The 18251-nt window shown below is 44.6% G+C and overlaps 1 protein-coding gene across 13 annotated transcripts in view; it reads left to right on the top strand.

The window, feature by feature from the left end:
• Window positions 1-4671: 4671 nt before the first annotated feature.
• Window positions 4672-18251, top strand: part of celf4 (CUGBP, Elav-like family member 4) — a 68786-nt gene continuing 55206 nt past the window's right edge. For all 13 annotated transcript variants that reach the window (XM_062457914.1, XM_062457862.1, XM_062457834.1 and 10 more), the window contains exon 1: window positions 4672-5337. In XM_062457914.1, the coding sequence (XP_062313898.1) occupies window positions 5067-5337 (271 nt within the window). In that variant the 5' untranslated portion in view covers window positions 4672-5066. The remainder of the gene's footprint in view (window positions 5338-18251) is intronic.

Raw genomic sequence — 18251 nt, 5'->3', positions numbered from 1 at the left:
TGACAGGTGTGCGTGCGTGTGCATGCATGCGGGTGGGGGTGGGACACGTCACCCTGACAGGAAGGGGTCAAGCCCTCGGAGTGTCACCGGCTTTCTGCTACAGAAACCGGGGTCGGAGGTCACCTTCCCAATGACCCCCCCCATGGAATAGATCTGCTGGGAGAAAATGGGATTTGGAATGGCACAAGGCGAGATCCTCCCCAACCCCCCCCCCCCCCCCCACACACACACACCCTTCCCTCCTCTCATCCACCCTGGCTTAAACAAGATGTCTGCCTTGACTGGCGACGAGAGGCCACCGTGGCCTGAAACTCCTTTGTAAGCGGCAGAATGTGTGTGTCAAAACATCATCACGACAGGAGTAAGCCTCTTTGGCTTTGCCCACTCTCAAGGACTAAAGAGATATAAAATCCCATTAATTTCTCTGTTGTTAATCGCTTGGAAAAGGTAGTTAGTCTGGGTCCACAACCCTCTCTTTTTCTCAGTTTTACATCCCCTGTAGAAGATGAGGTGTAGGTGTGTGTGTGCGTGCTCATGCATGTGTGTGTGTTTGGCGGTGTGCGTCTTCACGCATGTGTGTGTGTTTGGCAGTGTGCGTCTTCATGCATGTCTGGTTGGTTGATTGTGTGTATGCATCTGAATGTGTATACAGTCTGCCGGTAGTTTTGTACAGGTGTGTGGGTGTGTGTGCATGCGTGTGTGTGTATGTGCACCAACATGCATATCTGGGTGATTCTGTGTGTGCGTACGACTAGGAATTCCTCTGCATTTATGTGTGTTTGCTTCAGCTCACAAAACCAGTGTCTTCACCGAAGCTTGCCTGTCACAGTACGTCAATAAAGACATCAGGTTGTCTGATCTCCTTCACTCAGGGATCCTATGTGAAAACTGACACCCACCCATGTCAAATGTCAAAACACAAATGTGTGGCGCTGGAGCTAAACACAAGAAGGATAGAAGGAATGCCAGAAAAGTAGGAGGCCAAATTAATTTGATGAATGAATGTATGAAATTGAACCATGGTTTGTGAATGGCAGGAGGCACACAGGACAGCATTTTCCCAGGAGCCTATTCTTTCTGGTGGAGAGCAACATGCAAACGACATTGAAATCGAAATGTTTTTTTTATAATATGCTTTCATTCGATGATTGCATGTCTTGCAACATGCTTTGGCATTGTTTTGCATGAACATTTTATATGTTATCAAGTCTGATTTGTATTTATTTAGGGAAATATACAGCTAAATTGTACAATTTTGTATTTACTGGTACTTTTTCCTCAATAGAATGTATAGGAGGGTTACACAACACTACACTGTACCATGTGTGCAAGACTACAATATTATCAGGTCCTATAGGCTAGTAAAGCCATTTTCTTTCATGAAGAAATCCCCCCCAAAAATTAACGTGCTTATTTTGCTCTGAGGGTAAAAATGCAAGTGTCAACACTGCTCTTTTATGGTAAAATTCTGCTTGTTTTTCCATTCGGCTGTGTATAGGCATATGTATCTTTGCTAAAGGGATTTGTCTTACTACATACTGGGTTACTATAACCCCATAGTTCATAGTCCCTCTACCAAACCAGACAGATCAGAGATAAAGGGCCAATAGGTTTCTGCACGTAACACCGTCAAACCTAAAACACACACCATGCAAACAGTTCCTCACATGTTCAGGGGAACAAGCACTGTTTGTCTTTACGGACAACAAAAGTTAGAAAGAAGATGTTCCAGCACTGTCCTCGTCCCTCCAAAACTTTGCCGGCGTTTAGTCATGCCCCTGCCCTTTCCTCTTCTCGTCTGTGCTCTTCCCCCTAAATTACAGAGAGGTGATATACTGCCTCGGTGACTCAAGGCTCCGGGAGATTTAGAACTTCGTCCCAGATGAAGGAGAGGTGAGAAAAGGCATTACTATGCAGAATAGGTAATATCGGAAACGCCAGCGCTCTTTATGGCGCGCCCATACAGATTATCAATTTATTTGTGTAAGTTGCCCAGCAAGGATTTCATTTACCTTTTCCGTTTATTTGCCTTCCTCAACCGTTACTGTGCTGGGACCGAAATTGCGAGGTGCCGCGAGCAAGCAAGCAATCTAGCAAGGGCAAAAAAGTCAATCTTCCGCCAAATGAATGCAGAGTTACAAGTGTGAGAAGGGGAAGATGGAATAAGTAATTTCGGATGAACTGAGATAGATATTTTGAAAAAGGGTAAAAGCTCTGTCAATAAATTGTTTATGTTACATCTTGTAAACACACATTCAATTGAGTCTGCATTCCGTATTGTGGGTTTAACCGTTTGTATTTCATGCGCAGGCTTACATGACCATGAGGTTCATGAAGGCTACTTCTGCAGCCTGTGTTGTTTCAGCACCATGGACAGCGAATGTGCAGAAGGGTTTATACTAGCTGTTGCTTTGGTACCAAGGACAGCGAAACAGGCGCTTGGCATTTTGCTCTTCAGCACAGAGGACAGCACCACCGAGGCGTGGATTATGAAAGAACATGAGAAAGTAGGCCTATGTCTCCGCGTGCCTTAAAGGTGTTCTGATGTGGTAATTGCAGGTTGACGTCGTGCACGCGTCAGTGACTCTCATCCAGGCCTTCACGAAAACGTACCTAAAAAGGTCAACTTAATCACCTCAGCAGCGCTTATATCGTTTCTCGGCTTCTCTCTTGGCCACCGTGAGGTAGGTTACAGTAGGTTGATTAGATGTTATTGCCTGCCAACCTTTTTTGCGTTTGAAGTACACCACGCCCTTTCTTGAAAAGGCAAAATAGACAGTCAGGCAAGTGAGACTACTGGGCTCAAATACTCTGAGATCGTTCTCCATCTCGGATAAATGGTTTTCGTGTACTTACACAGGCATTGGTGTCACATTTTGTATACATAGCCTACACAGTACATTGCTGTATATATATGTATATCCTGAAGGAGTATCAGCGTGGGGACGGTGAGGTGCTGGGGGGGGGGGGGGGGTAGTGGTCCACCTGTTTCATTCACCTTTTCTACGGTGAAATGATATTTAATCGCATCTTTTTGTGATCCGTCCAATGGGTTCACTTACCGTAACCGTCTCACTCGCGGGCGACATGCAGTGCACTAAAAACGAGTCGGGGAGGCGAGCGCGGAGGTAGGTGCGTGGAGGGTAAATTGTCAGGAAACCGTAATGGCACCATACCTTACGTAATCATCGCGATAGCCTACCCACTGCACATAATTACAATGATTTGTGCCCTCCCATTTTGCCCTTGTATTAAAAAATATTGCTGGAGGCAAGTCAGGCGTGAGCGCTAGGCATGGGCCGCTGACGTGAATGAAGTGTCGCCCGGAGGGGACGCTTGGAGAACAGAGCACGATGTCATGCCAAAGAAAACGAACTATAGCTCGGCGGGGCCCGGTCATGCCGTGAGTGCGGGATGACATTAACGCGCCATTAGAGCTGGCGAGACAGCAGGGAGGTGAGGGAGACACAAGTGTTGCCTTTTGTTCTTTAATGGTTGACTACTGTTTAGACGGGGATGGGTGTGCACGTCCCATGACAGCCAAATAACAAATACGAATGGTTAAACATATGAACTTTAAATGTTCACCGTTATTGACCTTCTGAGCTACCTTATCTTGGAATCTTCTTGTCTAGAGGCTACATGCTTATATAATTAGCCAACGTGTCTACCAATACGTAACTGTATGCCTGGGTGTGTGGGTTTGAAGTGCAGTCTGTGTGTGGGCATCTGATCAAAAAACGTTCATAGACGTTTGAGTCAAAAGAGCCACAGCTAGATTTTAATTCATGCCCCCACCCCCCCCACCACCCCCCCCCCCCCCCCCCCCCCCCCCCTCCAGCACTCCAAAACCCTACTCCGACATGCCCATGTACGCCGCTCGGCGGAGCTCACATACTGTACTTCCCGCAATAAAATCTATATCACAATCGAAACAGGACGTATTTAGCACGACTTATTTTCCTTGCCGTCGGTGCAAAACGGTATTTATTTCTGATCGTCTAAGAGTAATATGCCTTCAAGATGCATCCTTAAGTCCCATTTAAAAAAAAAACAGAAATGCATGCCTTTTCGGGACTGGAGGATTTCAGCACTGGCGCTGTCTACTGTCCTCTGTTAGGTATCTCAAGCTCCTGGCTTTGAATCTCCGTGAAAATGAAACGACCAACTCGGATAGACATGCAGGGACGTATAAGGGGCTATGTAACGTACATAATTTGGAGCTTAAATGAACCTGTTAGTCTATTATGTTAGGCTGTTCCTTATATATTTTTGGCAAGCTACTCGTCCATGAGATTTTTTTTACTCTCGAAAGAAATCGTGAAAAAGCACCACACGATATTCAGATGATTGCCTATCGATAATGATGATGATCAAATTAATCATGATTATCTTCTGTTGTGGGCGTGATGTGATTTGCACTTATAGTGCACAAAGACCCCGTGCATATTTACTATATTTCTTTATTTATAGACCCTCTCCCTCGGTGGAATGTACCATTGTGGTTCCTAATCCAGGAAGGGGGAGAGACAAGCTGTGTAACATAAACAGAGAATTTCTAGTGCTTTCTCCCTTTCCCTACCTCCCTGCAGTCTTGGTAGCTCTTGAGCTAGTCCCGTACATTTAAACCGAGAGGACACCCATAGGCTAGCGACTTCTTCATGCAAAAAATAAAAGGGTATCCAGAACCAGGGACGAGGGAACGGAGGTGTAAATAGAAAGGGAAAGCTATTGGTCTCTCCCTCTCTCTCCCCTGCTTTCTCTCCCTCTTGCTCTCTCTCTTATTAAATCAATGAATTAATTATTAAGTAGGAAATAAATACAAGGAATCAAGCCTCCACCGGGACCAGCAGACGATCGCGCTTTTGATATGCGTTTTAGCCGAATGATACATATGTATTCATATGAATGTAAATATTTGCTTAGGTGGGACTAGAGCGGGACCAGCACTTGCAAGGCTTTTTTTTTGGACCACAATTTGACCAATACTTAGGAAGCTTTTACGAAACCACCCACAAATCGCGCTGCTGCTGTCACTGTCACCACAACTCATTGGCGGTCCGAAGATGGCAACTTTAACGAATGGGCAGGTGGACGGCACGGGACACGTCGTCGGTGTTGCCACTACTAACGGTCTTGTGAACGGATTAAGCCACAGCCACAGTCCGGCAGGCTGCTCGGCTACCATCCCTATGAAGGACCACGATGCAATCAAATTGTTCATCGGTCAAATACCGCGCAATCTGGATGAAAAGGACCTCCGGCCGCTCTTCGAAGAGTTCGGGAAGATCTACGAGCTCACAGTCCTCAAGGATCGCTTTACGGGCATGCATAAAGGTGGGTTGTGCCTTTACACAGGGAGAGTGGTGTCCTTATACTTTCTCCACCGACCCTCCACCGCTGTCACGAATGTATTTTATTCTGCGTGATTTCAGCTAAAGCTAACAAAAACGTAGCCTCAACTGGATTTGATGGACAGCCCGCTTGTAGAAATACGTTCTATTAGCATGATGCCATTTTCCATTGCACCCTTCGACAGGTTGTTGATACTAAAAATGGGAAGTCTTCATGGCTGATTTGGTCTCGTGTCTCGTATTCTCAGTAGGCTGCCCTAAAATTTGCTAGATTTATGGGTTAAGCGTCCACGCAAAAAGCTTTGTCACGAGTCACGACAGCAAATCACTTTATGTAACGACATAAGGGGCTATGTTGTAACTTCTGAAGTGCCTGTTGGAATAATGAGTCACACATGCACAGTTGTAAGCGTGCATTCATTCACAGGTGCTGAATATTGGCGCTTGGAAGTTCACGTTTTCACAAACCGTTTTCGAAGAGCCTATGGCTGATTGCTCGCAGCCACATGCTTTCCGTTGCGCGCAATGAAGTTGGCTGCGTTCAGAAGGAAAAAGGTGTATGTGTGTGTGTCTCTGTGTGTGTCTTTCGTGGGGTGGGTGTCTGTCTGTGTGTGTGTGTGTGTGTGTGTGTGTGTGTGTGGGAAGGGGGGGGGGCGTGGTGTGTGAGTACCCTATGTGCGTGCGTGTGCATGCGCGCACACGTGAGTTCCCTTTCTCCCTCCACGTTGCTCTCTGAGAGGATAGATCTATTACTTTCTCCGGTGAGATTACCACATATTTATTTCCTGAACAGTTTTCTTCTTTTTTTTACTCTGTGGTGCGCCATTCTACTTTTCTCAGTTGGCCGGAATACTAAGAATGATCTAAGAAAAAGACACTACAATAGTACAGTGAGATAAAATACATTTATTCGAACTATTTGTACAACCGAATCCTTTGGATGCAGAGATAAATAATCGATATCAGATAGTGAGGGGCGTGCATGACCTGTGCATGTGTTGGGGGGTTATACAAATGTAACTTATTTCTATGCAGTACTTTGGACATGATGGTAAAGTGTACAACGAAGCCATCAGTGCCTATATTTCTTTTTGTGAGATGGTAATGATCTAAATGTTAAATGTACTGTGCGGTGCACTCATACAGCGTGCCCCCAGTGTAATGATAACGATCGGCCATATACCTTGGGCGTAAAGGCAATGAGCAATCAACTTTCTTTGTTGCTTTAATGACCAGTCATATACCTTTTGGTGTAACAGGAGTGATCAATGCCGCGAAGCGTGCTTGCAGGCTCCCTCGGGGGGGCCCATATTTCCTCGTGGCATCATTACCTAACAAGGGGTCACTGATTGATCTGCCCCACCTGGGGGGTGGTCAAGGGGCATTGACCGGGGGGGGGGGGGGGGGGTGTGGGGGGGGGGGGGGGTGTAATGGGGGTTGGGGAGGGGGGGGGGGTGGAGGGGGGTGGTTGTGTCGCGTCACGTACAAACTGTGTGCAGTGCGTGTGTCGTCGTCGTCGTCCCCCCCAGTCCTCCCACCAGCTTCCACGTCAGGCTTTCGCCGCACCAAGGGAAATATGGGGTGAGAGATAATGCAAATGAATGCCTGGGATGTATATGTGTTTGTGTGTGTGTGGGCGGGTGGGTGGGTTATGGGAGGGAGGGAGGGAAGGAGGGAGGGGCGAGGACATGAGAGGAGGGTGGTGTGTGTTGGGGGTGGGGTTATCTTTTATTAATAGCCCCGCTGTAGTAGCAAGTCCCTGACGCACGGTTAATCAAGTGGTTTTGGGGCCCGAGAACTATGGGGGCAGGCTGCTGCGGCGGTCGTACAGATTCTAGAAACTGTCTCCTCGCTGCGATATATGGCCTCGCTCCTCCGAGCAACAGAGCGCCCTCCCCTCACCCCCGCTTTCATTAGCACCCCCCCCCCCCAGTCTCATATTTTTAACTGGCTGGAGGCGGCTTGCTCCCCTTGCCTCGCTCCCTGGATGTAAGGCTACCCCCCCGCCCAACCCCCCTTCCCCCACATCCCCTTGCTCCGCTCCACGGACCTTGTAGTAAACGGGATGTTGGGCGTCATTTCAGAATCAGTTCGTTGCCGGGTCACATCCCCTTGTCAAGGGTCAGGTGATCAGAGATGGTTTGGAGAAGGTTTAGGAAGCCAACGGATGTCTGACTGTCTGAAGGACAAGAACTTGAATGGATTGCCGATGTGTGATTCTAATGCTCCTCTGACACGTGCTCAACTTGAAACGGGATGTTCTGTTCTTGAGTCTACGCACCTCCCCCTCTGCCTCTCCTTCTCGTCCCCTTATCCCCTTCCCTCGCTCTCTGTTCCCTCTCCTCATCCCCCAACCTTCTTCCCCCATCTTCGTCCACTCACGTTGCGAGTGGAGCACCCTCATCCATTCACATCACTACAGGCAGGCCTCCTGTCCCAGGTTTCCACTCGCGTTGCCTTTGTCAGCTAGAAAAAGCTCGGCACCGACATGGCCTTGAGACAGGAAGCAGAAAGTCTCACAAAGAAAGCCTTGAGTGGAAGCCGAGGTTTTCAGTCTTAGTCGATAACCCGGTTCTGTAGACTTCACTCTGCATGTGGCTTGAGAATACGTGGCCCCCGAAGCTGTGCGAGTCAGGAGATCCGAGTGTCGGATCTTTAGCTCATGTTATTGGTTTCATTGGGAGACTCATACATGGGGAGGGGAGGGAGAGGGGTAGGGGGGGGGGGTTGGGTTATGTTCTAACATTAGAAATGTGGAATCATTCGTAGCCAAGCATCCCTAACAATATATATGTATATAAGAGGTTGGAGGTGATTTCAGAATAAAATGGGGGGGGGGGATGGTCGTTAATGCAACCTTAGTCTACAGAGAGAGAAAGAGAGAGTGAGAGAGAGAGGGAGAGAGTGAGAGAGATAGCGCGCCAAGCTTTTTTACAATGACTATCAACCCAGAGACGCCCATTATTGCCGTTGTCACCTGTTTTCTGTATTTTTTTTATATATTTTTTTTTGCTCTCAATACCAAAGCCATAACCAGGCTCGTAATGACTCCATGTATCACAGCTAGTCTACTCTTTAGGATTCCGTCCCCTCGGAATGGGAGGAGGCAGGGGGGAGGGGGTCAGGACGGACCGGGACGGAGGGGGTGCGGCGGCAGAAGGCCGACAGGCGCAGGCCTACATTCCTCCCAATGATTTTATTTCTCTCCCCTCTGCGACCGAGGCGCACTAATAGAGGCCATTTATAACGATCACCCGGCAGCCGAGGATGCTGGGAGGGACACGGGGGCACACAAAGACGGGTCTCTTTCTGTTTTCCTCTCTCTCTCCCTCTCTTTCTCGCTCTCTCCCTCTCCTTTTTGCAATGCAGCATGGGAGGTGAAGGAGATACGGCGGCGCCCGGTGACCATCCACGGTCGGAGGACGATTTTGTGTCTAGCCCCCGACTTAATTGGTTTCTCGGCGGAAACGTTGACAATTTGTGTCCTTTCGAAGTTGCCCACGTGAAATAGCAACTCCCCGGAAAATCAGCTCACGTGGACCGTGCAACAAAATGATAGATGAGGTTCACCGAAATGTTAACCCCCCCCCCCCCCAACAAACCGACGGTCTGCCCACACTGAGGCCGCGCACGAACAATCTCGACGCCTTCCTTCGCCTTTCGAATCCGCCCCAAAAGGTGCGAGGCACTAGCTGCAGTCCTGAATAGAGAGACGGAGGGTTCCAAAGTCAACAGCAGACACAGAGGCTCCCCTCATCTTAGAATGTTGTGCCAACTCCGAGATACGGGACTTGGCAGGCGGTGCAGATAAAATGTCACCGGTGTTCAGTGCTCTTGCCTGAGAAACTGGAGGCTCTCGGAGGCGACCCCACCCCTCTCCGCCGCCCCCAGCCGCCCTCTTGAAGGTCTACCACAATAAGTCAGGGGGGACAAGTCGGATTCCACATCCCCATGTCTCTGTCTTTGTCCCAGGCGGTTGGTAGCTCTAGCTTGACGTATGGTATGAATTAGTTTGAAGGTGAACTATGGACACCTTGTAGCAGGCTTCAGAAAACCTACAACACTGTTGGTTCACAGTGGGACCAGCTCGTTTCCAATGGGGGCTGGATTCTGCACACTCATCTGGAACGTTCCTTGACATGCTAATAACATAACGGGTTGCTAATCTGTTCATCATCTATGCGGCCTGATTTCCCTTTGACTGTCAGGAGCCATCCAAACATCTACAGACATCACATTATTGTAAAGCTAAAGTCATGAGGGATTATCACCGGATATTGTGTCACAGGTTGCCCCAAAGGAAGTTCCGACCTTGGAAGTGAAACCAATTTTGCCTTTCAACAAGGGGCGAGTGAGGGAGGAACCAGTGCGTATTTTACCGTTTTAATGCAGCACACGTTTTGGCCACACAATTTCACTCCCGTTGCATCATCCTCGCTCTCGTCTTTTTTTTCTTTTCCCCCTCCTCGTTTCTTTGGGATGAGTGTGTGAGTGTGTGTGTTTGCCTTGTACCACTCCCTCCTTCCTGTCTCCGCCACGGCCCAAAATCCTCCACTCAGCGAGACTCAGAATGCACGCCCCGACCCCACGCCGGGCTCTGTTTCTATAGCGACGTTCCACAATAAATTGGGCGGAGGAGGGGGGGAGGGGGGGGGGAGACGAAAGCCAACATGTGTCAGCGATAGGATCGTGTCTAACCAGAGTCCCTCTCCACGCACACCCACCCACCCCCATTAGGAGTCAGGAACTGCCAAGCAACAAAGTGCTAAAAAAAGAGGAAGGGGGGGGTGGGCAACTGAGGGAGGAGGGGGCTGGGGATGGTGGAGGGGGGCGGTTGGCCATGTATGCGAATGCGCCAAGCTTAATTTGTCGGGTGGACAGTTGTCAAGGCGGGAAAGCCTCCATTGTCCCCAGCTATTATTGGACGGGACTGTTGGGGGGGGCGAGGCCGGTGTGGTGGGGGGGGGGGGGGTGGTTGGAGGGGAGGGCCATCAGTCCCGAGGAGCTTGTTATTGGCGGTGAGCGATGACCATGTAAGGGACGGGGGAGGGGGGAGCATCGGGGAAGAGGGAGGGAGGAAAGGGTGGTAGCACAGGGGCCCCTGCAGGGATTAGCATGCTAACGGCAGGTTGGGAGTCATGAGAGCTGTCATGGAGGTGGAGAGCTTGCGATCTCCTGACCTCCTCATGGCACTCATTAAAAGCAGTGACCTTTACTGCACTTGGAGGAATGGTGTGAGCTCGGGCTGTGGATGCAATCTCATCTCACCTCCCAAGATTGACTTTGAGGTGCGAGCGAGTTCACTTGGCATCGCTGCGCACATGGTATGTACATATTATATGCACTGCGCAGGCAGGTTTGAGAGTTACTCTTTCACACAGACATCACGGCCAACTCCTCATCATTTTTGTCCAAATTGAAGTGTTTTGAAAAATAACTATCAAGTCATTTTTGGTATGGTAAAACAACTCCATTACAAGTATAAGAAATCATGTGACAACACAATACTATTCAAATATTTTGGGAAACTGTTCAGTTGACACCCCAAGTTGAAAGCGCCAGAGAAATAATGTTCACTGTAGAAATGATATGTAAAATGTGGCCTACTCAGCATGTATTGGGTTATTAGGACGTTGGGGATGGCCACACACAGGGAGGTCATGGCTCAAAGTGGACTGCTATGCTGACCTGGGCGAGTGGTGTGCGGGGTGATGGTGGGGGGGGGGGGGGGGGGGGCGTCTGGGAAGATTTGTGGCCATCATCCCTTAGGTCACAGGAGCTGCTGACCTCAGCAATTTTGGCCGAGAAAAAAAGATTACATCTTGGAGGCTGCGTCGCTGTGCCTGGATGCAATGTGCTAACAGCCAGCTGTGACAAAAGGGAAACATGGTTTTGAGACTGACAACTGTGAGGATTTTCTTAGCTGTTTTTGATTTAACTTTGCAGAGGCACAGAAGAATATGCAGGCCGGAAACAGCTGGAACAAACCGGCTCTAACCGCCAATAGCACGTTCAATCAAAATGATCAAATAGCAAATAGGAAAACGGACCAAGTTAATGTCAAGAAATTGTACAAGCAAATGTAGTCAACACAAGTGTCTGTTTTACCACAGTGCTTCAGAGATAAGCTGCCATCCTCACTTTGTTTGAAATGCCTTTACAGGGATTGCAAAAGATTTTACATAGAAGGTCCAAAGGCTAAAATCTGCCCTGAAATATTAATGCATACACTTAATGGACTGGTAGTGGTGTTGTTTTATATTTAAACTCCAAAGTCAAACGCAGAATGCTAGGTTTAACCCAGCCACTATCAAAAGTTTCACCACAGCCTGTTTTTTATTTGGAAGAGCGTTTAAATAAAATGTTACCTCTTTGTTTAGGCTGTTGCCATGTTAAGTTGCTTGTGCATCAGTGTGCTTCCAGTGCCTGAGAGTTTAGCACAATCTTGACAAGGTCTCCTTGGAGAGGTAAATATGTTATGTTTTCAAGGCTGTTGCATCATCCAAGTGTTATTGTGGTCTGTGTTAAATGTTTAAAGAGCTGGTTCGTCGGCCTTCCCTGGGTTCCCTGTTGCTTCCAGACAGGCCTTTACTCCGGAGTGGTGGAATGCAATAGTTTTGAAATGGTTGAAACTGTCCAATTACATTGTATCGAATGAATATACATGTTTTTTTTTTTATGGTAATTATTTTCTGGATGACTTCTTCCCTTAATATCAACAGAGTGAAAATGTATGTTTTGAAGAATTCATAGTTTTCCACAATGTTTATAATGCCGGGTTGCCTGATGTTATATAGAGTGTAGGAAACAATATTTAGGAGACAGAATTTTAATGCATGATGGAATCCTTGCCTTATTTGTTGTTTCCTCGCAAAAATTGACTCGCAAATCCATTTAGTCTGGTTGAGTACGAGCAAACATGCTCAATATAACAGCTCTGATGCTTTGTTTTGCTTTTAATGTTCAGCTGGGATTGTTTTATTTGTGCACAAGGACTTTCCAAGGCACGATGGAGGCCATTGTCAATTTTTTTTTTTTAAACATAGAGAGAATTCTACAATTAAGCTAAGATTATTTCTTAGTTCAATGTTATAGAAAATGTTTTGATGATCACACAAACAATTTTTATTTTTGGCTCATTCTAAAAGGAATAAGTAGCTGTAGAAACACTGAATGTATACGTTTGGTAACACTTTATAATAAGTCAACGCTTTTTGGCATTTACAAAGTGTTAACTAATAGTTAGTTAATCCTTTATAAAACATTTTGAAACATTAACAATACATTATTAAATAGTTAATAAGCTTATTATTAAACACTATGTTGATCATTAATAAACACTGTTAAAAATTATGTATTTTATTCATAATACAATTCATAAGGTGTTTGATAACTGCATTATCATACTTCATAGACAGCTTGTGAATATAGTTGAAAACCAGTAGTTTAAAAGGTGTTAATGGTACATGAGCTAGTATAGAAAGCATTAGCAAATGGTGAACAAACCATTTACATTACCTTTATTAAGCATGAGTAAATAACTAACAACATATTTTCTTATGTCTTTAATTAATGTATGCCAAGTCGAATACAGGATGTACACTATGCTTTGCAGATATCTTAACAACTATTTTATAAAGACTTACTAATGATGCAACTTCTGATTAGTAATGCAAGTTATAAAGCATTTACTAACTGTTAGTTAAGGCTTTTGCGTGACCTAATCTAAAGTGTGAACTATTTATGCCTTATTACGCATTTATAGAAAGACTATAGGCCTATAGATGTTGTGTTTTTGTTTTTTTTAGAAGAAATAGCTGTTAATTTATTTACCTGGCTAATAAAATAGTATTTTATTTCCATTAAGAAGCAATACAGTAGAATTGGTATAAAAGTTGGTTACCCAAAGCTGTATTTTATTTTCAAAAAATGGCTGTAATAAACTGCAAATGTTTAGCTACTCCTCAACAGGTCTGCAAACGCCCTTGAAAGCAGAGATTTGTTAAAACGTTTGTTAACCGAGACCGTAGGTCGAGGGTTACAAACAAACAAATCGTTTTAACAAATTGAGGCGACAAAGCGTTTGCTGACCTGTCGAAGAGTAAACATTTGGTTTCTTATATACTACAAAAATTCTGTTTCCCGGCATGACCGTTCGGTCATGCCGGGAAATATCAAACTGAGGTTATAACGTATCGACCGCTGTCACTCTCGGCTAGTAGAGCTAAATTAGTACTGTAGTTAGTAAGACACATGCCTGTCATTACTTCAATAAAATAGTAATTTTGTGTATCACATTGTGTTGTGTCTGTTTCCTTTTGAGAAACGTATGTTCAGCCTTTGTGAATGTGAGGTTCGAGAATGGACAAGAATACCTTAATAAATAACTTATAAATGTTTAATAAGGCATAGATAGTTCACACTTTAGATTAGGTCACGCAAAAGCCTTAACTAACAGTTAGTAAATGCTTTATAACTTGCATTACTAATCACAAGTTGCATCATTAGTAAGTGTTTATAAAATAGTTGTTATGATACCTTTGTGAATGTGAGGTTTGAGAATGGACAAGAACACCTTAATAAATAACACAAAACCCTTAACTAACAGTTAGTAAATGCTTTATAACTTGCATTAATAATCACAAGTTGCATCATTAGTAAGTGTTTATAAAATAGTTGTTAAGACATCTGCTAAGTATTAGTGTACATCATGTATTCAACTTGGCGTACATTAATTAAAGACATAAGTAAATATGTTGTTAGTTATTTACTCATGCTTTGTAAAGGTAATGTAAATGGTTTGTTCACCATTTGCTAATGCTTTCTATACCAGCTCATGTACCATTAACAGATTATAAACTACTGGTTTGCAACTATATTAACAAGCTGTCTTTAAAGTATGGTAATGCAGTTATCAAACACCTTATGAATTGTATTATGAATCAAATCCATAATGTTTAACAGTGTTTATTAATGATTAACATAGCATTTAATAATAAGCTTATTAACTATTTAATAATGTATTGTTAATGTTTCAAAATGTTTTATAAAGGATTAACTAACTATTAGTTAACACTTTGTAAATGCCAAAAAGCGTTGACTTATTATAAAGTGTTACCATACGTTTTTATCATGTTTTCCTGATAGTTTGATATGTTAGTGAAACTATGACAGTGCGTTATCTTCCATCCAAAAGGTGTCTAAAATAACATAAACAAAGTATTATATCAACATACATGCAGTTACTAAACCACATTCAAACTAAATGTTAACTACATTCCGAAACTAAAGCATTCGTCGTAGTTGCATTTACTGTTATTATCAGCTAGTTACTATGGACCTGTGTACACAGGTCACCATTCGTGTTTCTTTTTTTTTCAAACAAATGTCTGTCACAGCAAGTAACCTGCACAGACATCATAGTGATCAAAGATGAGATAAAGTATACAGTATTGTTACTATACTTTACAAAGACTGACACACTACTACTACTACTACTGCTACTATTACTACTTCCCAGACTCTACTTGTGTTTTCCCAGATTCTCTCTTTGGAGACCTTTCACTTTTACAGGTTGGTTTACAGTATCCCCTTGTTCATCCATGTCACAGGAGACACTTCAAACCACCCTGGAAAAGAACTTCAGTTTGTAGACAGCAACAAAACAATGGGCGAAAGCATTCCAAACGATAAATGCCACAATGTAACGCTTTGCACTGTAATAATAGTGATTAACTTATCTATTGTTTGTGCACAGTGGAGCTCTTTTTTCCCCAGCAATTTATTACTGTACTATGCATTTGTGCAATATGGGAGTAATTGCAGGGTGGTCATTGTGCCTCGCAGCCGTATTTAAGATATATAATTGTACAGTTTGAGTTAACAATCATCTGCGTTTTTTCACAAGTCACATGGTTCTGTTGTTTTCCCCTGAGTGTGTACCCAGTCGGTACCTGGTGTCAGAATGTTTATTACAGTGTCCGTGTATCCCATTTGCACACTTCTGTGCCACACTTATCATAGCAGGGGTGAGGGGGGGGGGGCACGACTGAGACCCATTTCTAGGATAATTCGATATATCGGTCTCATATAAGACATGGATATGGTGTGTGTTGCCCTGTGTGTGTTTTGTGTGGATGCGTGCACTTTGAAGTGTGCTTTTTTTCATCTGTATGTGCATGAATATAAATTTGCTGTATGTGTGTGTACATTTGTCAGTGTGTGTTCAGGCATACAGGCCTGTTATTAATGCGCTTTATTTCTTGGGCTTGGAAAGGCTGTGGTACTGTATGTGATTTACACAGCCTCTCTGATTTAAGGGAGAGGTAGAGTCCATCTATTGGTGTGTGTGTGTGTGTGTGTGTGTGTGTGTGTGTGTGTGTGTGTGTGTGTGTGTGTGTGTGTGTGTGTGTGTGTGTGTGTGTGTGTGCGTGCGTGCGCGTGCGTGTGTGTGTGTGTGTGTGAGAGTGAGATAGAAAGAAAGAACTTGCATGTGAAGGCATGTATTTACATATGTATGCTTATTTGTGTGCATTTATGTGTGTTTATGTATGTATGTGGGTGTTTCTGTATATATGTATTCATGAATTAATGAATAAATGAATGAATGACATGTTTGGGAAGAAGACATCGTAATTTAGTTTCAGCTGTTTGTCTCATATCAAGACCGAAGAGCCTGTGTAGCCCCTCAGGTCAGACGTGCATTCGGCTTTTCGCCAGGTCACTTGTACAACCACAACGAACAACCACAAGTTTCTTTGATTCAATTACTTTCTCTTCATTTTCATTTTATGCCCACCCCTAATAAAAAATGCACCACGTTGACTTAGAATAGAAAGATGGAGAGGATTCTTAAAGACCCCTCCCCCTTCAATTATTCAAAGCCAAGTTTGATTTCAAAAATGGAGGAGGATGAATAAGTTATGGTTTCTGAGGGTTCGGGGGTAGTGTGATAGATTAGTTAAAATGGGCACAATTCTAAAATGGGACACTGAACAAACACAAAGTAAATTACCGTTTAGCTGAAGTTAAGCGTAGTCTTTATATATCTCAGCCAGTATGTATGTCTACCCTTTACGATAACAGGTCTGCATGTGTGACATTCTCATCTATCGAATTCACATTAGCCAACAAGGGACCTCTTTGATAAAAGAATAACTAGTAGTTTCACACCAAACTACGAGTTATTGTAAATATTGTGCTTGTATGCCATTTGTGTGCCATGATGCATGTTTTAAAACATCACAACATAACTAACATATTCCCTCTCCTTTTATTTTTGAGATATGTTTAGTTTCTGGTCAGACGCAATTCGATTTCATTCATTCACTGCAAATGAGTCAAATGAAGATGACCTTTCCTACGAGCTTCAAAAAAACTATTTGCTGATGGCCATTATCTTTGATCCCATAGGTAATGATTATGGTCGCACAATATACTGTATGTCCTGCCCAGTCTTAAGTCCCTGTTGCACAGACCATGGATGGAGAAATGCCAAGAGTGAGAGAGAGAGAATATGAGATTGAGAAAGAGACATGGTGGGGGGAGGGAGGGGTGGCAGGAGATGGAGAGAGAGAGAGAACCAGAGTGAGGGGAGAGAATTAGAGAGGTCGAAACAGAGATGATGTAAGAGAATACGTAAAAAGCAAGCAAAGAACGAGGCCTGCGAGGGAAAGAAAAAGAGAGAGACGGGGAAAAAGATGACAACTGAGAGGAAGTGCGGGAGAGTTGCATGAAAAGAGGCAGAGAAAGAGAGATGGGAGGAGGCGGAGAGAGACAGCGAGGGAGTCTCGGAGACAGATGTCCCCCTCTCTGCAGATTGATAGCTCTTGGCCTAGTTCCATGCGAGACTCTGACCCCTCTGTCCTTTGCTGTAATTTATAGGTTGTGTTTTGTGAGATTTAAGCACTAGTCTGTGGCCATCATAGCTGAGCAAGAAAAAATGACCTTCCTGGAACGGGAGCAGAATTAGGACCCTGCTGCTTTGGGAGGACCCTAGGGGTTCATAAGCAAATGGCTCCCTTCTTTGACACCGACGCAAGCACCCCTTTTTACTATGTTCTAATGTTGTTTTGCGCCTAAATTTGTAGCCGATTTGGGTTGATTTCATTTGGTCGCACTTCACGCGAACTCCCTCATGGATTGTTTCCCACTTCTGTGTGGGATGACAAAACCCTTTTTTCTGATGTCGTCTTTCATGGGATCGATGGAAAGTGATGCATAAAGATGGAGTGTTTTCCTTTGAGGATAGAACGACACGGAATTGCCTCCGCATCAATATCAATAAAAATGTTGCGTCGAATAATCATATTGCCATGCTACCCTGTGGTCTGAAGCTCTTTGTTGTATAGATTTGTACATCTGTGTGGGAGTGTATATGTGTGTGCGTATGTGTGTGTGTGGGCGAGTGTCTGTTACAGTAGACTACTTGGCCCGATAGCCAGTGGCTCAGCTGGGTTTCTGCTTGGCCATTCTGAGCGTAACTCTATGCACAAATCAGCCAGGGAATGATTTGGACAGAAACCCTACAGCAAATTATTACAGATTTGCAATTTAATGGCTTCTGAGGTCTCTCCTTAGCTCAACGCGCAGGTTCCCTACAAGCCAAGGACTATTAGTTTAGCTTTTTAATCACAGAACAGAAGATGAGAATCCTACCCAAATCCAATTCCCCCCACCCCACATACACACTGGGTTTCACATGGTCTGGTGTAATTTCATGGGGTTTTTAGTTGGAGGGGTAGAGGGAGATAGAAAGACTGAGAGATTTTGAGTGTACGTGTATTCCTATGTGTTCATGTTAGCTTGTTGATAAGCTAAGCTCTACTCAAAGGCACTGCAGACTAGCACTGTGTCTAGTGTGATAGGCCAGACTGAACACAATAGTTTGAGGACAAG

Source organism: Osmerus eperlanus, chromosome 1 (assembly GCF_963692335.1).
Source record: "Osmerus eperlanus chromosome 1, fOsmEpe2.1, whole genome shotgun sequence".
In the NCBI taxonomy this organism is placed as follows: Eukaryota; Metazoa; Chordata; class Actinopteri; order Osmeriformes; family Osmeridae; genus Osmerus; species Osmerus eperlanus.
The sequence above is the reverse complement of the archived record's forward strand: the minus strand, read 5'-3'. Positions and strand labels throughout refer to the sequence as shown.